This window comes from Podarcis vaucheri (assembly GCF_965113315.1).
Source record: "Podarcis vaucheri genome assembly, chromosome: 14".
Taxonomy (NCBI): domain Eukaryota; kingdom Metazoa; phylum Chordata; class Lepidosauria; order Squamata; family Lacertidae; genus Podarcis; species Podarcis vaucheri.
The window spans coordinates 30534406-30553761 of record NC_138752.1 but is presented as its reverse complement, the minus strand read 5'-3'; the positions used below and the strand labels follow the sequence as shown (position 1 = coordinate 30553761).

General features: G+C 51.8%; 1 protein-coding gene across 3 annotated transcripts; it reads right to left on the bottom strand.

Moving 5' to 3' along the window:
* Positions 1-622: 622 nt before the first annotated feature.
* Positions 623-18013, bottom strand: ERN2 (endoplasmic reticulum to nucleus signaling 2). Of its 3 annotated transcripts, XM_082199334.1 has the most exons (22): positions 17749-18010; positions 15592-15709; positions 15393-15426; positions 14316-14388; positions 14099-14171; positions 12827-12949; positions 12491-12592; positions 10793-11054; positions 10548-10626; positions 10296-10446; positions 8474-8595; positions 8099-8272; positions 6761-7019; positions 6491-6584; positions 5586-5775; positions 4069-4168; positions 3597-3796; positions 3228-3375; positions 2698-2825; positions 2443-2566; positions 2222-2289; positions 623-2009 (listed from the first exon to the last, which is right to left on the bottom strand). In XM_082199334.1, exons 1-22 carry the CDS (start codon positions 17833-17835, stop codon positions 1833-1835), a joined length of 2886 nt encoding a protein of 961 aa, XP_082055460.1. In that variant the 5' UTR covers positions 17836-18010; the 3' UTR covers positions 623-1832. The 3 variants fall into 3 exon arrangements, with proteins under 3 accessions (XP_082055460.1, XP_082055461.1, XP_082055462.1); XM_082199335.1 differs by lacking the exon at positions 17749-18010 and having other exon boundaries at positions 14316-14419; positions 15592-15714; XM_082199336.1 differs by lacking the exon at positions 2443-2566 and having other exon boundaries at positions 1880-2009; positions 17749-18013.
* Positions 18014-19356: the final 1343 nt, after the last annotated feature.

Below are 19356 nucleotides of genomic sequence, written 5' to 3'. Positions count from 1 at the left end.
TGAAGAGGCACCTCGTAGACCGGGGGCAGCAGCTGGGGGTGCCCAGAGGACTCCCAAGGAGAAGAGAGGAGGTGAGGGGAACACTGCATAAGGGAGGGTGTTCAAAAAAAGGGTGAGAGGCTGCTGACTGCAGGCAAGGGGTGACATGACTGGGCTCCTGAGCCCCACAGGGGTGCCATAGAAAGAGTGTAGTTGATCAAGGGAGCCGTGGGCCCAAAAGGTTGAAAGCCTCTGGTTTAACTAGATACTGTATGAAAAAGTACTTTATCTGTCTTGACTCATCCAAAGGCCAGGGATAATCAGGATTGGAATCCAATAGCATCTGAAGCACCACCAGCTTCGCCTGAGTGACAGAGATGCATGTTTATAGGACGTGCCCTGTTATTTCCATTGCAAATTTAAAAAATGATTTTAGCACTGATTGTTTACTTTGCTCTAAGCCACCTTGGTATCTTATGGCGATGGGCTGGTAAGAAATCCAATTAATGGCAGTAATCCAAAACGCTGGACATCGAGCCATTGAGATGATTCTGTAAGCAAAATGTCTGAGAAAGCCGCTGTCTCGGGGGTGGGGACACACAACACTCTAGCCTCCTTTGCTTTTACATTTAAATATATACTGTTGTTTCTTTTACCAAAAAATCTTTTATTTAAAAACATTGCATTACAAAAACACTCAGAGGCAAATTATGAGCCAGCAAGACATCCTACCAGCGTACCTACAAATTGCAGCAATTGTCACTTGCTAGGATAAAACGCCACCCAAGTTGCAAGAACAGGTATGCTCAGCAATTTAACAAGTGGTTGATGTGAGAAGTCAGAGGGAAGTAGCCAGATTGACAGAGCCATGTTGACACCACCAGCCTTTGTCAGGTAATGGACCCCCATGAGCTGAAGGATCTCCTACAGGGAGAACTGGAGGGCACAGAGAACCTGTTCCAAGATCCAACCCCCCCAGCCCACCCCAGTTGAAATACAGCTACTAGGAACAATTTTTTTTCTCACATTCTACCCAGGAAATACTATTGCAGGGCTTAATCTCAGCTATTACCTCTCAGGTACCTCCCCTGCTTTTCCAGGGTGATACATGACCCTATCTGCCAGCAATGCCCTTTTGCATTTTACCTGGGAGAAATAGAATCTTAGAGTTGGAAAGGGACCCCAGGGTCATCTAGTCCAACCCCCTGCAATGCAGGAATCTCAGCTAAAGCATCCATGGCAGATGGGGAGATGCCCACCCTCTCCTACCAATGGGCCTTTGTAGGAGAGGGTGGGCACCCCTCCCCAATAAACCTGGCATGAAACCTGCTCCAGAAAGCCCCCTCGCTTCAGTGGCAGCTTAGAGGTAGCTTCAGACTGCAGAGACAGGGACTTCCCCTTGATACCTATGCTGTCTCTGCTTGAAGATAAAGCAGTCCTCTCTTGCATGAAGCCCTGAAAAATGCTTTATCAGTGGCATCTCCAGGCAGGGCTAAGAAACCCCAAAGAGTGACTACCTGTCACTAGATGATAATGAGCTAAACGGCCCAGTGGTCTGATTGAGAGGGAACACCTCTGTATACTGTTCTTCTACCGAAAGGTGCTTTCTGCTCTACAGGAAATTTGCTTTGCCGAAAACACAATGATGGCAGAATCCTGGAGCGGCTTTGCTGAACTGGGTCCTCCTGCAAATGGTCCAGAGAGCATGCTGGTGTACGCTGGTGCCGCCACTCACCAATGGAGGAAATTACCCCTCTGTAACAGGGCAGCCTGGGCCCCACAGCCAGTTCTTCCATCCTCCAAGGGGATCAGTTTCCTGCCATTTGCCGCCTGCATGTCCCTGCGTGGTCCCATCATGACGGAGGGGGGTAATACGCTTGCAACGGCCTCTCCGTGGCACAAATGTGCATGGCCTGGTACGTGTGCAGCAAGAGGCAGGGGAAGCGGGATGTGAAGTACTGGACAAACCCACGTGGGATGGCCCCCAGGGTTTCCTGGACGCTGCTGGGCAGTTCGTGGTAATGGTGTTTCTGTAGGGAGAAAGGAAGTCAAGGGCCACCCATGGCACATCACACAGAACCACCGTGGAAAGGAGGCTGTAGGCTGGCTGCATGTTTGCACAGGCATATCCTTTGCACAGCTTCTGGTTCCACCTCCTGTTGGCCTCCTTGCTTTCTGCCCCACCAGCAATCACCGCTCTAGGGCAGGGACACACCTGAGTAATGGGGGAAACACAAGGTACCTTATTCCTCATGGCCCTCAGGAGATCACGCACCGAGTTGCCTTTGTACGTACGGAACTTCCTGAGGTCTGCGGGAGGGAAATGGCACAGGTGAGCACCTTTGCAGCTGCTTTTCCAGGATAATTTGACTGTTCTGCGTGGTGGGTGGAGACTCTCTCCTGCCCCCTGTGGGTCAGAACTGGTGGGGAGGGGGAGAGGAACCCTAGAGGCAGAGCCTGTACCTGTCTGCAGGGGGATGGAGATATGCGTCCGCCAGTTGTCTCTCACCACCACTTGCCCTCTGGCCTCTAGTGCACGGACAATGGGCCCATCCGCTGGCTCCTTTTCAATGCGGTCGCTGACATCCTAGACACAGAGGAGTTTGCTAAAAGCCCCCCGAGCTTTGCAAGCACAGTGAAGCCAGCACCAGGAGAGTGCTGCACCTGTTGGATTTCTGCCTGGCTTGCACCCCCCAGCTCACCTTCTAGGGAACTCACCTGAAAGAATTGCAGCTGCTTCTCGTGGCTCCAGAAGAAGGGGTGCAGGAGGACCTGCATGGCCGACGGACGCAAACGGGGGTCACTGCTGATCATGGCTTCTATCAATTCTCGGCCGATGATGTTGTCTGGGGTGGAAGGGGGCAGGCAGAAAGTGAGCTGGGACCTTCCCATACATTCCTGGTTAAGCTTACAATACCTATGCAAGGTATCCTGGACATTATCAACGCTTTGCAGATGGGTGGAGCTGAGATTGAGAACGACTTGCTTAAAGCCAGCTGCTGAGTCTGCAGAGCAGAGGCAAGGTTTGGTTCAGGGACATCACAGTCTGTAGCTTCACCCTGATAGCTAGATCCATTCTCACCTGTCCTCCAGGTGAGCCTGGCTGCAAATGAAGCCTGCAGGGCAGAGGGTAGGTCAAACTCTCTCCATGCACAAAGGAGGAGGAGTCAGGGATGCTTCTCTCTGTTAGCAGAACTGCCCCCCTGCCTGCCTGCCCCCCAGATATGATAGTGGGTGATGCTCCTCACCATGTGTCTCCTGTTGGAGATGCGCCAGCTGGTAGGCCCCGGTGAGGATGTTCGCCTGGCGGTGAAAGCCGTCCCCAAAGGGATGCTGCCCCCTGGACACGACATAATAAAATATGCAGCCGGCCGAGAAGATGTCCACTGCACTCGTCTGCCAGAGACAAAAGGAGTCCTGGGGAAAACTGCCTCTTTCTTTGCTCCCAAAGCCAGACCCTTTGCTTCCCCACCACCACCCATCCCAGGCCAGGTCAGGTCTCCAGCAGGCCTGTGGCACCCCCAACCTCCGCAGCAGAGAACCTCACGCTCCGCACGAGCCGCTTCGCCCTGCCTGCATCGTAAACACAGGAGCCTGGGCAGGTGGATGCTACTCACGGGGTTCTCCTTTGGGTCCTCCCTCAGCACCTCGGGCGCAATCCACCCCTCGGTGCCCGGAATGCCAGAGCGGAGGCTGAAACTGCGCCGCCCCCTCTGCAGCTTCTTGCACAGGCCGAAGTCGGAGATGATGGCGCGGATCTTCCCGTGGCTGTTTGGGGCCGAGATCAGGATGTTGCAGGGCTTCAGGTCGCGGTGGACTGAGAAGACACACAGAGTGTTCATCGAATGGAGTGGGGAGGCAGCTGGCCCTCTGGGTACAGCCCCAGGTTCAATCCCCAACAGCATCTCTAAGTAGGTTTGGGAGAGACTCCTGCCGGAAATCTTGGGGAGCTACTGCTGCTGCCAGTCAGCGTAGACAATACTGAGATAGGTTGACCAGGCAACTTTCTAGGTTCCTGTGCCCTTTGATGGGTCACCTAGGAAAACCACCACCTGTCTTCAGGTGTGCGGGTAGGGAGCTTGCCCTTACCTATGCTGAGGGAGTGCAAATGAGCCAACCCAGACATGGTTTGATGCAGCAGCGAGACAGGATCCAGACTTTGCTGGTTGAAAGTGGGGCTCTCCACATACTAAAAGGGGGACAGAAAGAGGAGGGAAGAATGACTTCGCTGGGGAGCCAAGGAGGGAAGTTCTGCCACCACCTGCCCAGTGGGCCCTGTGCGAATCATAAATATGTGATTAAACTTAGTCTCAGAAAGATAACCTTAAAGGCATTGCCCAACTCACAGCACAGAGACGAACCCATTCCTTACAAACCAAACAAATAACATTTTGAAGGGACTCAAATTTGCAACCAGAGAACTTGAAAAAGCAAAGCAAGCCATGTACTCACAGTTTCCTCAAAGTTTGCTTTTCAGTATACAGACTTGAGCTTTTAAAAGGGACACCACTTTTAACCTCTGCTCCCCTGCTCCATCCCAAATATTTTTGTTGGTAGGGCTACAAGTCAAAAAGTATACTGTTTCTAATATGGCCAGCAAGCAGGGTTTTCCTTTGTATTGTTAGCAAAAAGGAATCTTTTTGCCCAACATGGAGCTCGAACCCACAGCCCTGAGATAAAGAATCTCATGCTTTACCAACTGAGCTATCCAACCAGTGCAAGATGACAGCTGTGTGTGTGTGTGGTTAAGTCCCCCAAGATACCATCACAAAAAGAGAACAGAAGGAGCCCATCCAACTGGCCTTGGGCAGTGGGAGCACCTCAGTTCTCATTACTCCAGAGGATGAATGGAGATGAAGTTCCCATCATCCTGCTGTGTCTGTAGTGGGGCTACCTTTGAAGGTGACCCAGAAACTACAACTAATCCAGAATCCAGCTAGACTGGTGACTGGGAGCAGCCGCCAAGACCATATAACACCAGTCCTTAAAGACCTACATTGGCTCGCAATACGTTTCCGAGCTGATCATTAAGGCCCTAAACAGCCTTGGCCCAGTATACCTGAAGGAGCATCTCCACCCCCATCGTTCAGCCCAGACACTGAGGTCCAATGCCAAGGGCCTTCTGGCGGTTGCCTCACTGTGAAAAGTGAGGTTACAGAGAACCAGGCAAAGGGCCTTCTCGGTAGTGGTGCCTGCCCTGTGGAACGTCCTCCCATCAGATGTCAAGCAAATAAACAACTAGCTGACTTTTAGAAGACATCTGAAGGCAGCCCTGTTTAGGAAAGTTTTTAATGTTTGGTGTTTTATTGTGTTTTTAATGTTCTGTTGGGAGCCACCCAGAGTGGCTGGGGAGGCCTGGCCAGATGGGTGGGCGGAGCATAAGTAATAAATTGTTGTTGTTGTTATCATCATCACCATCATCATCCAGGCCATGTGTGGCAAAGATGCCCAAATGCAAAGGACAGCCAGGGACCCCCTGCATGTGCCCAGAACTGGTATTGAGAAGCACAGCTGCCTCCGACTGTGGAGGCAGAGCGTAGCCATCCAGGCTAGGAGTCATCAATAGCCCTCTCCTCCCCACACCCCTCTTCCTTCCCACAGCTCACCTCCTGCAGCGTGGCAGAGCACAGCTCAATGGCGATGTAGTGGAACTGCCTGTCCATCTCTGTGCAGAAGTAGCGCACCACGTTGGGGTGTTCGTCCGACTCGCGTAGCAGCTGCACCTCCCGATCCGCCAGGTGGATGCACTCGGGAAGCAGGCGCTTCACTGCCACTTGGCGCCCATCAAAGTGACCCCTTGCGAGGGAGAGGAAAGAAGCGGTCCATGGCTCGGCCAGCCAGGTTGGCTCAGCTGAGCCCAGTCAGTTGCACCTAGACCCCAGGGCTGGAAACTCCCAGGTGCAAGGACAGCTCCCTCTCTGGATATCTCCCTGGGCTCCAGGTGTCTTGGGAGGAAGCCTTCTTGGACATTGGTCTGCGCTTGCAGGTTGGACCACTCCCCTTCTCTCCTGCCAAAGCTCTCTCTCAATAAATCTCCCAACTCTCCCAGAAGGCAACACCTTCAGAGATGCCCTGCTGAGCTCTTGCTCCCTCTCTGCTTGGAGATCAGTCACAGAACAAAAGGAAATGGTAGCGAAACAGCCAGCACCTGCATTGCATTCAGAAAATCCCCGGGTTCAATCCCCAGGTAGGGCTGGGAGACAATCCTTTCTGAAACACTAGAGAGCTGCTGCCAGTCCGTGTAGACAATGCTGAGCTAGATGGACCAACACTCTGGCTCAGGACATAGGAAGCTTATAAAGAGTCAGACCATTGCTCTACGTAGCCCAGTATTGTTAACACTGACTGGCAGCAGCTCTCTAGTGTTTCAGAAAGGATTGTCTCCCAGCCCTACCTGGAGCTGTTGGGGAATAAACCAAGATCCTTCTGCATGTCTTCTCTGCCACCGAGTTGTGGACCTTCCAGGAGAAGGCAGATCCTTCTGTTCTGGGTTCACCCAGGCCCCTCTTACCTGAAGACAAAGGTGCCCCCTGCCCCACGGCCCAGGACATCTTTGGGATTGAAGGAGATCTTCCCCACCTGGATGGTTTCTAGGTCAGCACCCGCTGCGAGGAAAGAGGGAGAGGGAGAGCGGCTGATGCTCAGAAGGGCAGGTGGAGGCCACTCCAGGCTCAGAATGCCAGGTGTTGCCTGAATCCCACCTGGCTGAAGGAGCTCAGTACCCCACCCCCCAAAAGCAAAATGAAAACCTTGGCTGCACCAGGACTTTGACCACACCAACCTGGGCTGCTGCTTCTGACAAGAAGACTCTGGCTCATCTCCCCATCCATCCATTCAGAAGAAGAAGAAGGGCCCAAACTCTGGTCTGGAGTTATTCCTGGTGAATCCCTGGAGGCTGTGGGGGGATGCTCCCCAGAGCTGTGACTGGCAGGGGGCCGCCCCATGCCTTGCTCCTGTTGCAGGAGCTGCAACATCTCCTCCAGCTGCTGGTGCAGCAGCTGCTGACGCTGCTGTTCTCGGTTCTGTTGCTGTTGCATTTGCTGGGTGGGAGATAAGAATTATTATTATTATTATTATTATTATTATTATTATTATTATTATTAATTTATTTGTACCCCGCCCACCTGGCTGGGTTTCCCCAGCCACTCTGGGTAGCTTCCAACAAATATGAAAAATACATCAAAATGTCACACATTAAAAATTTCCCCGAACAGGGCTGCCTTCAGATGTCTTCTAAATGTCAGGCAGTTGTTTATCTTTTTGACATCTGGTGGGAGGGCGTTCCACAGGGTGGGTGCCACTACTGAAAAGGCCCTCTGCCTGGTTCCCTGTAGCTTTGCTTCTCGCAGTGAGGGAACCACCAGAAGGCCCTCGGTGCTGGCCCTCAGCGTCTGGGCAGAACGATGGGGGTGGAGACACTCCTTCAGGAATGAAACACATCACCCATGTCTTTAGCCCCTTCCCCAGGATGGGAGTGGGAGGACTACCTGGATCCTGGGCTGCCTGGACCCTGCCACAGAGTACACAGGTATTGGGATTTGACCTCCGAGGCAGGATTTAGCATTCCAAAGTTACTAGTCCTCATTGCTGTGCAGACAGCAGGTTCCCTTCCCATCATGGCGCAGGGGGCAGGTTAATATAAGAACATAATAAGAGCTGTGTTGGATCAGGCCAATGGCCCATCTAGACCAGTGTCCTGTTCTCACAGGGGCCACCAAGATGCCTGCGGGAAACCCACAAACATGATTCAAGCACAAAAGCACTCTCTCCCCCTCCTGCAACTGGTATCCAGAGCCATTAGTGCCTCTGACCATGGAGGTACAGCATAGCCCTCATGCCTAGTAGCCACCGAGAGATAGCCCTCAGGACTATGGATTTGTCACATCCTCCTTTAAAGCCACCCAAGTCTGTGGCCATCGCCACTTCCTGCAGGAGTGAGTTCCATAGTTTAACAAAGAAGCACGTTCTTCTTTGAAGTTGAGGGCTGATCTCAGGGCAGAAAAGTGGGTGGCCTAGGCAGGACTAGAGAGCCAGGACTCACTGCTGTGTGTGTGGGTGTGGGTGAACAGTACTTCCCAAAGCACCCCCCCAAAGGGGAAAAAGACCAAAGCCCACTCACCCAAAGAAGGAGGAAGAAGAGCCCCCCGCCCAGGAACACAGCAGCCACACCAGCCGTTGCCAGCTCCAAGCGGCTGAACCCAGGGTAAATCTCTGTTTGCTCCATCTCCAAGCGGGGGTCTGCGCTGTGCCAGCTATCCTCATCATGTGCCCTCTGGCTATGTGAGGCCAGGAACTGAAACAGGCAAAAGCCATAAATAGTGATAAGCAAAACATACCCCTGTATTAGGCACACAGACACCCTTGGCAAGCCTGCCTTCTGGAGCATCCCCTCTTGCCATCCAGACCCCCACCCTGTCCAAGCACGCACACTCCATTCTCTATCACAGAAGCAGCTTTAGCGCGCGCACACACACCCCACCCTTGCTCCGCTCACATCGTCAAAGAGGGTCCTGGGAGAGGAGCTGTGGGACAGGATGACCTCTGGGCTCCTCCGCAGAGTCTGGGGGAAAGCCCTCAGCATGGTGGTGTGGACCACGGGTGGCAATTCGTGGTGCCCTGCAGGGAAATAAAACATTCTGCTTTATTTGTGGTTCTGCAGGTAAAGATAAAAATGTAAGGGACCCCTGGATCATTAAGTCCAGTCAAAGGCGACTATGGGGTTACGGTGCTCATCTCACTTTCTTTCTTTTAATTTTATAATAATATTTATTAGTTTTCCAACAAATTGAACACAACACTACAAAAAACCAAAAAAGAAAAAAACATACAACAATACAATACCAAAAAACACCACTGCAAACACTAACATACAACTAACAAAACAAAACAAAAACCATTTAAAATACAGTCCAATTTCAATATCTTATCTTTCTTTCACTAATTTCCACGACCTCCTCACACCTCCCTTTTTGTATTCCACTTCTATTAATTGTTTCAGCAATTCCTTTCCATCTTCCTCTGTTTTCTATCCTATAATTGTCTTAACACATTCTAACCTTATTTTTCCATTTAATGCTCTATTAATCTATTTATACTTAATTCCTTATAACATTTCTACTAAAACCATATAACTTCATTCCAACATTTTTCTAACATTCATTAATTTTACAGTATTTCTGTAAATAGTCTTTAAACTTTTTCCAGTCTTCTTCCACCGACTCCTCTCCCTGGTCTCGGGTTCTGCCAGTCATTTCCGCCAATTCCATGTAGTCTATCAACTTCATCTGCCATTCTTCCCTGGTGGGTAAATCTTGTGTCTTCCAATACTTCGCGATGAGTATTCTTGCTGCTGTTGTTGCATACATAAAAAAAGTTCTATCCTTCTTTAACACCAATTGGCCAACCATGCCCAGGAGAAAGGCCTCTGGTTTCTTCAGAAAAAAAATAATTAAATACCTTTTTCATTTCATTATAAATCATCTCCCAGAATGTCTTAATCCTTGGGCATGTCCACCAAAGGTGAAAGAATGTACCTTCAGTCTCCTTACATTTCCAACATTTATTATCGGGCAAATGGTAGAATTTTTCAAGCTTAACTGGTGTCATGTACCACCTATAAATCATTTTCATTAAATTTTCTCTTAGAGCATTACATGCCGTAAATTTCATACCTGTGGTCCATAACTGTTCCCAGTCAGCCATCATTATGTTATGTCCAACATCTTGTGCCCATTTAATCATAGCTGATTTCACCGTTTCATCCTGAGTGTTCCATCTCAACAGCAAGTTATACATTCTTGACAAAGGCGCTCATCTCACTTTCAGGCCGAGGGAGCCAGCGTTTGTCTGCAGACAGCTTTCCGGGTCACATGGCCAGCATGACTAAACCACTTCTGGCACAACGGGACACCGTGACGGAAACCAGAGCACACGGAAACACCGTTTACCTTCCCACCACAGTGGTACCTATTTATCTACTTGCACTGGTGTGCTTTTGAACTGCTAGGTTGGAAGGAGCTGGGACAGAACAACAGGAGCTCACCCCGTTGTGCGGATTTGAACCGCCAACCTTCTGATCGGCAATCCAATCTGCAATGCTTGCCCAATGGAGTCACGTTGCTGCTGCTTGAGGGGGCATCCTGGAGCCATAGCAGTGGTTCCCAAATTGGGAGGTATCATCCCTTCCCCATTTCTTTTGTATGCAGAGCAAAATTTTAAAAAGGGGGGCAAAGCTTCATAGTGTGTGTGTGTGTGTGTGTGTGCCTGCCTGCCTGCCTGCCTGCCTGCCTGCCTGTTTAGGGTGGAAGGGGACCCACCGATAAGAAGCCACTGGCTGTGGGGGATGGTGATGCTGCCCTGCGGGTACTTGACACTCGTGCTCGGCGTGATCTCGCACTCGCCGGACTTCTGGATCGTCACGTCTTCCGTGGTGGGGCCACTGCTGCGGGCCAGTGTCAGCCCCTGAGGCTGTAGCAGGCGGGGACACACACACAAAAAAAAAGGTTCTGTGAGCTCCCTGCTCCTCCTCCACCTGCCCAGGGCCACCCAAGGGGTGAAGAGGCACTCACAACAAGAGCTGTGCCCTCGTGCACCAAGGACGTCAAGGCGTAGAAACCTGCTGCGTACTTGCCCACGTACAGCGTTGGCCTAGAAAATTGGGAAGTGGGGTGGAGAGGGTGCACATCAGTCACACCGTAGAAGCTCAACATTCTAGCAGAGAACTTGCCAGCACAACCTGAGCAGTCTCCCGCTTGCTGTGGATTAAGCCTGCGGAACTCACTGCCACAGAACACCCCACCCCCCAAATACCCACAGCAGCCGAGTCTTGGCGGTGAAGTCCTTGGTGGACTGGTAGTTCCAGTGGATGAAGAAATGAGTGTCTTGGGAGCGCAGGACGAGGTAGCGCAGACTCTCCACGGCAACGTTGAGGTAGGGCATCCGCCGCAAGCTGTCCTGGCGCCAGGTGTACACGCCAACCACAGGGGAGCCGTAGTCCTGCATCCACAGCACCTGCCCACTCTCCTTGCCAACCGTCACCAGCAGGCCATCTCCACTGGAGGCAAAGTGGGCCATTTCTGGGCAGAGGGTGAAGGTTAAGGAAAACCAGTAAGTGGCTTCCCTGAACAATGTTATCTTGCTTTCAGAAGGGTAGTTCCTGGTGCATCTGGTAAAATGGTCTGCAGTCCATGCACATTTATGATGCAAGAAGAAAAGGTTGTCTTTAATGTGCCACAAGGCTCTATGTTGTATACCCTCCAAGTGTCCTGACTGTCCAGGGACAGTCCTGGAATTATGAAAGCAATCCCAGCTTCTGATTTGATCCAATGATATCCCTATTTCCCTCCTCCCAGCAACGCTGCCATTGAGCTCCAGGAAGAGGATGAGCCAGAGCTTGCCCTGAGCGATGGCAGTAGCAGCTGTGATGAAGCATCCCACTGCCTCTCCATGGCTTCTGCTGCCAGCCTCTTCCCTTGGGCAGCTTGTAGCGGCTGCTGGAGATCAGGCAAGGAGGAGGAGAGGATGCTGTCACTGAGGCCCAGCCCAGCATGATGTCCCAGCTCACAGGGGCAGGCAGAGGGCAGGGCCACCCTGGGTGGGAAGAAAGGGGGAGCAGAATGCAAGGAGTCTTGTTTTTGTTGTTTTTTTTAATGCTTTGTGTATCCACGTCTAATCTCACCCCTTTTTTAAAATTCATGTATTCGTGTGTCTTTCTCTTTTTGTAAATCTACCAAACAATAAAAACGGGATTAATGGGTTTTCTTAGGATGGTGGAGGGCATGTGAGCTGTGTCCCATTGGTGCTGTGGTGGTGGAAATGCTCAGGGGTGCAGGATAAAAAGAGGAGGTTGAGGAGGGTCACTTGTGGGGCACTTGAAGCAATGCCAACCTTCTCTTTGCAAACCCAGCTGCGAAAGAAAGTTGAGGGTGGGGTGGACCATGGGGGGAGCTGCACCCCCTAGATCCACAAAAAATCTTGAAAAGCATAGAAAGCAGTCAATTAGCTGAGGTTCTGCCCCCCCCCCAGCAGAAGCCTCCCTCCCTCCAATGAAAGCCTGCCACCTGCAATGTCCTCTTTTTGGGGTATTATAGTGGACGCTTGGGTTGCGAACGTAATCCATGCACGTTTGCAACCCGCAGTGTCCGCAACCTGCAGCGGCGCATCTGCGCATGCACGGGTTGCGATTCGACACTTCTGCGCATGCGCAAAATGCGATTTAGCGCTTCTGCGCATGCGTGACTGCTGAAACCTTGAAGTAACCCGTTCCGGAACTTCCGGGTTTCGGTGGTCCGCAACCCAAAAAAACGCAACCCGAAGCGTCTGTAACCCAAGGTGTGACTGTATTTACTCATGGCTTCCCCAAAAAAGCTCAAAAACTTGGGGGGAAGGGGTGATATTCTAAAAGAAGCTCAGTAACTTTGGCTATTCCCTAACAATCCTGGCTACTCCCATGGATAGACCCACATCACCTACCCAGCCAGGGCCCTTCCCTTTTGCCTCTCCAGTTACCCACCGTAGTCATTGTTCTGGTCCTGAAATGGTACAGAGTATTCAAGGTAGGTGGCGTTCCAGCGCAGGTGGCGGGACTTGGTGTCATACATGGTGATGATGTACTCTGCAGGTGGAAAAAACCTGGTGTGGTCACAGAGCCTGTCACATCCCACCCACCACCCACTTCCAGGAGCAAGGCACACTCAAGGCCCGCAGGTTCTTGACCACACCAGCGTTGGGCAAATGGTGTAGGTATCTGCTTCCTGTGGGATTCTGTTCAGAAGCCAAGAAGGGAGTTCCTGCTCCCTCCAGCAATAAACTATTACGTTTACAAGCCAAAAAGGGAACCCAGACTTACGAGTGCGTCCAATGTAGAGCAGTGGAGTTTGGGGGCACAGACCATCCCAAGCCTCAGTAGACAGTGTGGTCTGCTTCTTCCCAGTTGCTGGATCCACAACAAACCACGTGTCCTCTTTTTTCCCTGGGGAAATTGCAGTGGGGAGAGGGATTTTTGCTTGGTACCCATTGCAGGTAAAGGTAAAGGGACCCCTGACCATTAGGTCCAGTCACGGATGACTCTGGGGTTGTGGCGCTCATCTCGCTTTACTGGCCGAGGGAGCCAGCATACAGTTTCCAGGTCATGTGGCCAGCATGACTAAGCCGCTTCTGGCGAACCAGAGCAGCGCACGGAAATGCCGTTTACCTTCCCGCCGGAGCAGTACCTATTTATCTACTTGCACTTCTACATGGTTTCAAACTGCTAGGTTAGCAGGAGCAGGGACCAGCCATCCCATAAATGGGTGAGTGGCACTTTCGGCATAATCCGCCTCATTATATCTGAATGTGCACAGTGGCCCACACAAGCTCATGCCTTATTTCTAAACTGAAAAGTGCTGGGGATCAAATCTCCTTCTCCCTTAAGAAATCTATTTGTTTATTTCAGTGGTTCCTGAATTTTTCTGGGCTACTGCCCCCTTGGTTCCCTAAACTCATCCCCAATGCCTCCTACGCTGCAGTATAAAAAGCATTATTCAGAATAGTGGTTTGCATGACCCACCAAGGAAGATAACAACACAATAAAATTCAAAACAGGAACCATTAATGGCACATTGATTCAAAATCCAGTTAAAACAGATTTGTTTAATTATAATTCAAGAAAACCTGATGAGTTTGATTCAGTGAGGGCAGCTTTTCAAAGTGTGAAAAGTGCATCTGTCTGCCACCCCCTTGTCTCTCAGCTCCACCCCCTCCAGGTAATCCCCCCCCCACTGGAATTTACTTGATAAAACTGTGTACACCACTTCATTGTAAATAAAACCTCTAGGATGATTGTTCTGATGACTTCCTACAGTCCTTCATTGGTGAGGGAAAGGAACTTCACACGTACTCAGAGGCCCTCTGATTCAAAATGCAAACAGGCTCCACAATACCCTCTGCTTCACATACTTGCTTGGCTATCCAGAAACTAACTAGGATCCTAATTGTTGTGGACGTTGACTGCTGTTGCTTTAGTTCTCTGTACACCACTTAGAGATATATTTTATATATTAAGTGGTACAGAATTTTTAGTAGTTATCATCATCATCATTCCCTGACTCACAGCTGCCCCACACATCCCACCAGCTTATACCTGTGTAGAGAATCCCATCGGAACTTCGGCAAGGAGAAGACTGGACCAGCTCAGGGATGGTGAAAGGCAGCTTCTGTAGCAGAGACAGATGGGCTAAGAGTAAAAAGGCAGCCCAGGGCCACCTCCCCTTACTTTGAGGGGGCCCTCCTGTGCTAGAGAGCCAGCCTGCCTCCCCTAGAGCCACCCAGCCTCCCTCTGCTACTCCCAGGCCACTCACCATAAGGCCTTCCTTGTTCTTGCCTCCCAGGACATACAAGCTGCCATCATTTGGGTCTGGAAGAAATGCTGGCCTGAGCCAGGAACACAGGCGAAAGACAACAGCTGCTCAGTTGCTGCTGCTCCTCTTCCTCTGGGCAAAAGTGCTCCCTGCCCCTTTGGGCAAGTGGCTACTTTGCTACGCTCAGAATTACAACTCAGGGGGTCCACACACACCCCTCCACCGATTCACATACCACCAGCCAGCAGGCAATGCATCCCGGTCAGAACTTGGCACCCAGAGCAGAATTTGGCATTGGGAAAAGCTCATGCTTTTCCATTCATTCATTTTAAAAATCCCAGCATTTGTGCAGATTTCACAGAGCTGATTCTCACAGCCGTTGTCTGGACCCCTGGAGCTGTAACTGCCCTCTTATTTTCCCTGATGGTTTAAGTACCATTTCCAAACCTTTTACCCCACCTCTCTGTCTCTTTCTTCTGCCTCTGACACCAGGGGTGGGGAACCTCTTGCCCAGGGGCCAAATGTGGCCTCCCAAGCCTCTCCATCCCACTCTCCCCAGGCCACACCTCCTATCCCAAGGCCACACCCCCACCAGCCCTGCTTCCCACTCTTCCTTACCAGACTTGAACCCTGATAATGCCTTTCCCTTGCCTGGATGGAAGATAGAATGGTGTGAGTGTGTAGCAACTAACCTAGTGCCCAGATATGAAATCTGCATTTCTTGCCACGCCCACTCTTGCCTATGGCTCCACCCACTACAGAAGAGCATCTGCCAGAGGGTTGCCCCGAAGGGAAAATGGCTTTTGGGCTGAAAAGCGTTCCTTATTCTTGTCCTACAACATCTGGGACTGCATCTTGGAAACAGGCCAGGCAGGTGGGATGTACAAACTAACTACATCCAGGTTACTCTTAGGGCATGGAAAGAGGATAATTTTGGCTGTCACCTCCAGACAAAACTGGGAACCCATCTGGCTGGCTTGCTGAAGCCCTTGGGAGTTGGGCTGTGGACTGGGAAGACAGCTGTTCCTACCAAGGGGAAAGCACCCCAGACCTTTTCCTGCAGGAGGCTACACTCACTCTGCCACGTAATCCGGCACCTGCAGAGGTGGATCTGGAAGGAGAAAGTGGAGGGGTGCTTACTCAGATTATTGTTGTTGTTGTTGTTGTTGTTGTTGTTGTTGTTGTTGTTGTTGTTATACCCAGCCCAGCAAGGTGAAAGGCACCTAGCCAGTGCAAAACCCCAACCCAGCACCCATGGGTTTCTGCTGCTACTCACCATCCTTCAGGGTCCACTTGACATCTCCTGTCTTTCTGCTCACTGCGTGGAGGTTCCCGTCAAGGGTTGACACGAAGAGCAGCGTTTCCGCAACGGCGGATGTGCTGCCAGCAAGACACTGGGGGGGGGGGAAGCAGGGCCGGAAGAGATGAAGTGGGGTGAGTTTGGAACACAGAGCCACAGCAAGGTCCTTTTCCTGCCTTCTTGTGCACAGTCGCTCCAGAGGCTGTTCCTGTGCTGCCAGCTTCCACCTCTTCCTTACTATCAGGGTTACCCTAGTAGAACTCAGCAGCCCCATCTCAACAGGTACCAGACAGCACTGCAGAGCCAACTAGGTGGCTGACTCAGTGCATGTTGGTAGGCTGGACCAGATGACCCTTTGGGTCCCTTCCAGCTCTTCTGTGATTCTACGACTCAGTCTAAGGCAGCTCAAGCCAAGGGCCTCTGCTCAGGAGCAGAACATGTGCTTGGCATGCAGAATCTCCCAGGTTCAGTTCCCTCATGGCATCTGCAGGAAGGGCTGGGGAAAGTCTTCCCCCAAGACCTGCTGCTGCTGCCGCCAGTCAGTGTAGGCAGTCCTGAACTAGATGGACCAATGGTCTTCTCGAAGCTTGATTTGAGTCTCATGGTGGTCCTGCCTGCAGCCTCCAACCCTGGCAGCAGAGCCTTCCCAGGTATACGATATACGATATCTTTATTGTCATTGTCCCATGCAGAGCAATGAAATGGAAAAACTACCGGTACATAAAACTACATAAAAACTGCACAAAACTACATAAAACTTTCAAAAACCCCATTTTAAAATACACTATACTATAGAGACCCCTTATGCTGCGTTTAGAACCAGAATTGCATTTGCGTAGAAACTGTTTCTCAGGTGGCTAGTCCTGGCCTTTATAACCCTAAACCTTCTTCCAGAAGTAAAAGAGAGGACCTAGCTTTGCCAGCCAAAATGGGGAGTGGGGAGGAAAGGGGACCCTGTGGGGAGCACTGGATGGCACCCAGTGATGTGTGCCTTAAAGATCACATCCACCCCATATTTCTGAAGAGCTCCTATGCCACTCAGAGAAGCATGGAGCACAGTTACGCCTTGGAACCTGCTCCTGCAGGAGGCAGATGGGCTTTAAAAGAGGATGGCATAGATGGCTTTAAAGAGGATTGGAGAAATCCATGGAGGACTATCAATGGCTCGTAGCCAGAGTGGCTATTCCCAGCCTCCTTGGTCAGAGGCAGCAATGCTTCAGCTGCTGGAAAGCACAGGAGGGGAGAGGGCCCTTGTGCTGGGCTCCTGCTTAGGGGTTTCCCACTGGGGCATCTGGTTGGCCCCTGTGAGAACCAGAGGCTGGACTAGATGCGCCATGGGCTGATCCAGAAGGCTTACTCCCAAAATACCTGAAGAAACGAGTTCCCACGCTTTCTCGGGGAAAGGAACAATAACGCTCGAAGTGGTTTGTTTGTGTGACATTTGTCCAACCCCACGACCCCGCCCCTCTTCCGGGTCTGCCAGAGAAACCCCTGCAGGAGCGGACCGGCCACATTCGGGCGCATTCCTGGAGGGCAACAGCCGGACTTGTGCCAGCTCACCTGCTGCGCCCGCCAGCCAACTCCAGCCGGCGCACCCTTTGGGCAAACAGCTTAGCAAACACGGCAGTGGAGGGGAGAGCGAGAGTCTTCCTCCTCCTCCTCCTCGGGACCAGGAGGAGAAAGCCAGCCTTCTCCTCAACCCCCCACCCTGCTGTCTGAAAGCGCCCCATTTCCACGCCCCCTTTTCTTTTTGTCCTTGCGAAGGACTAGCGCCTTGGCGGGGCCGGCATCATGCTCTGCTTCAGGAAAAGAAGACTTAGGGGAGTGGGAAAGAAAGCCGTCCCCTGTTGTCTTCAAGGGTTCCGGCACTCAGGAGAGTGCTGAATGGTTTTTTGGGGGGGGGGCGGGGGTTGATTGCTCCGCGGGCTTCCCAGTGGGTCGAGTCAGTCCACGGCGGGGAGAGGGGGGTGGGTCTGTCCCAACGCCCTACAGCGGGGAAAGCCTTGGGCATCCCGACAACATCTCCCACCAGCCCTGGGCTTAGGATCCGCTCCATTCCTGCAGCTGGGCTCGGCTGGGGCTGGTGGGCATCACATCTTAGGAGGCGACACCCCACGCCCCACTCAGCCTTACCTGGGCTAGCAGGGCGCCGAGGAGGAGGAGGAGCAGACGCGGTCCGCGGGTGCCCCGTCGGGACTGTTGCTCCGGAGAGTGGCGCATAACTGCTCTTGCCGCGGGTTCCGGGCATCCTCGTCCTCATTTGTTCCAGGGGCCGCGACCACAGCCAAGACCCCCGCAAGCCCGACGCCCCGGCTCCATTCCGGCAGGTTCAGCGCAGGGAGGAGCCGGACCTGCCACGCTACCGCCTTCCCGGGCGCTGCTGCCCCACCTGGCACACGCCTCCGCCCCAGATCCGGGTCCCTGCCCTGCCCTGCCGGGACCAACAGCCAGGAGGACGGGGCTCGCTGATTTCTCCTTCCCAAGCACTCCCCCCGCCAGTAGAATAGGCACTCTGCACGCGCCCAGAGGCCCACAGAGGATTTCAATTCTTTATGAGGATGGCTGCTTTTGCAAACACACGTGCATGTGTGTATGAGAGATTCCTATTTCTAAGGGTCAGGGCTCTCCATTGCTCAGACCTAGCCAGAACCAGGAAGTGGGACATCCTGGGCAGGGTGGTAAGGAAGGCTGCTGGCACTAATGAAGAGAGCAGAAGGAAGCAAAGGCAACAAGGGAGCATATACAAAGCACAGAGTGAGCATGTGCAATGAGCCCTTCCTTTTTTGAGTTTGGAAAAAAGAACAGCCCTTTCCCCAAGTCCAGACCCCCTCCTCAGCTGGCATTTTGAACTCCAGATCCCCCTCCCAGTGAAAGTAAGGAGAGCTGGGTTATGAGCTGGCAGTGCTGCTCTCACACACCTTTTCAGATAGGTACATCCTTGAAACCACAATCTGCCCACAGATCTCACTAGCAGGAAGTGCTGGACAAAAAACTGTGCAGGAGGAGAAGGAAACACATTGGAAGGACGTTACAAGGCCAACCAGGAACTCTTCTCTTTGGCCTTCACTCCTGAGCTGCATGAACAGCTGCCCAAGACCTGTCCAGCAGCTCCATAATGTTATATTAAACCTTTGTGCCCAACACAGAGTAGCTTTTTATCCACTCAACAGGGATGCCAAGTACAGTGGTACCTCGGGTTACAGACTCCGCTAACCCAGAAATAGTACCTCGGGTTAAGAACTTTGCTTCAGGATGAGAACAGAAATCGTGCTCTGGCGGCCCAGCGGCAGCAGGAGGCCCCATTAGCTAAAAGTGGTGCTTCAGGTTAAGAACAGTTTCAGGTTAAGAACGGACCTCCAGAACGAATTAAGTTCTTAACCCGAGGTACCACTGTACTCCTTCACACAGTGCAGTGTTAAAATTATGGAACTTGCTCCCACAGGAGGCAGCAAATGATGTCCATCAACTTGGAGGTCTTTAAAATAAAATTGGACAAATTTGTGGAGGAGAGGGCTATCGATGGCTACCAGCCATGGTGGCTATTGCTTTGGATCTACAGTCAACTGAATACCAGTTGCTGGAAACCACAGGAGTGTTCTTGTGCTCTGGTCCTGCTAGCTGGCTTCCCATTGGGGCATCTGGTTAGCCACTGTGGGAATAGGATTCTGAGGCAGATGGGCCACTAGCCTGTTCCAGCAGGTGGTTCTTACGTTCTTAAGTATTATTTCACCTACTTAGTAA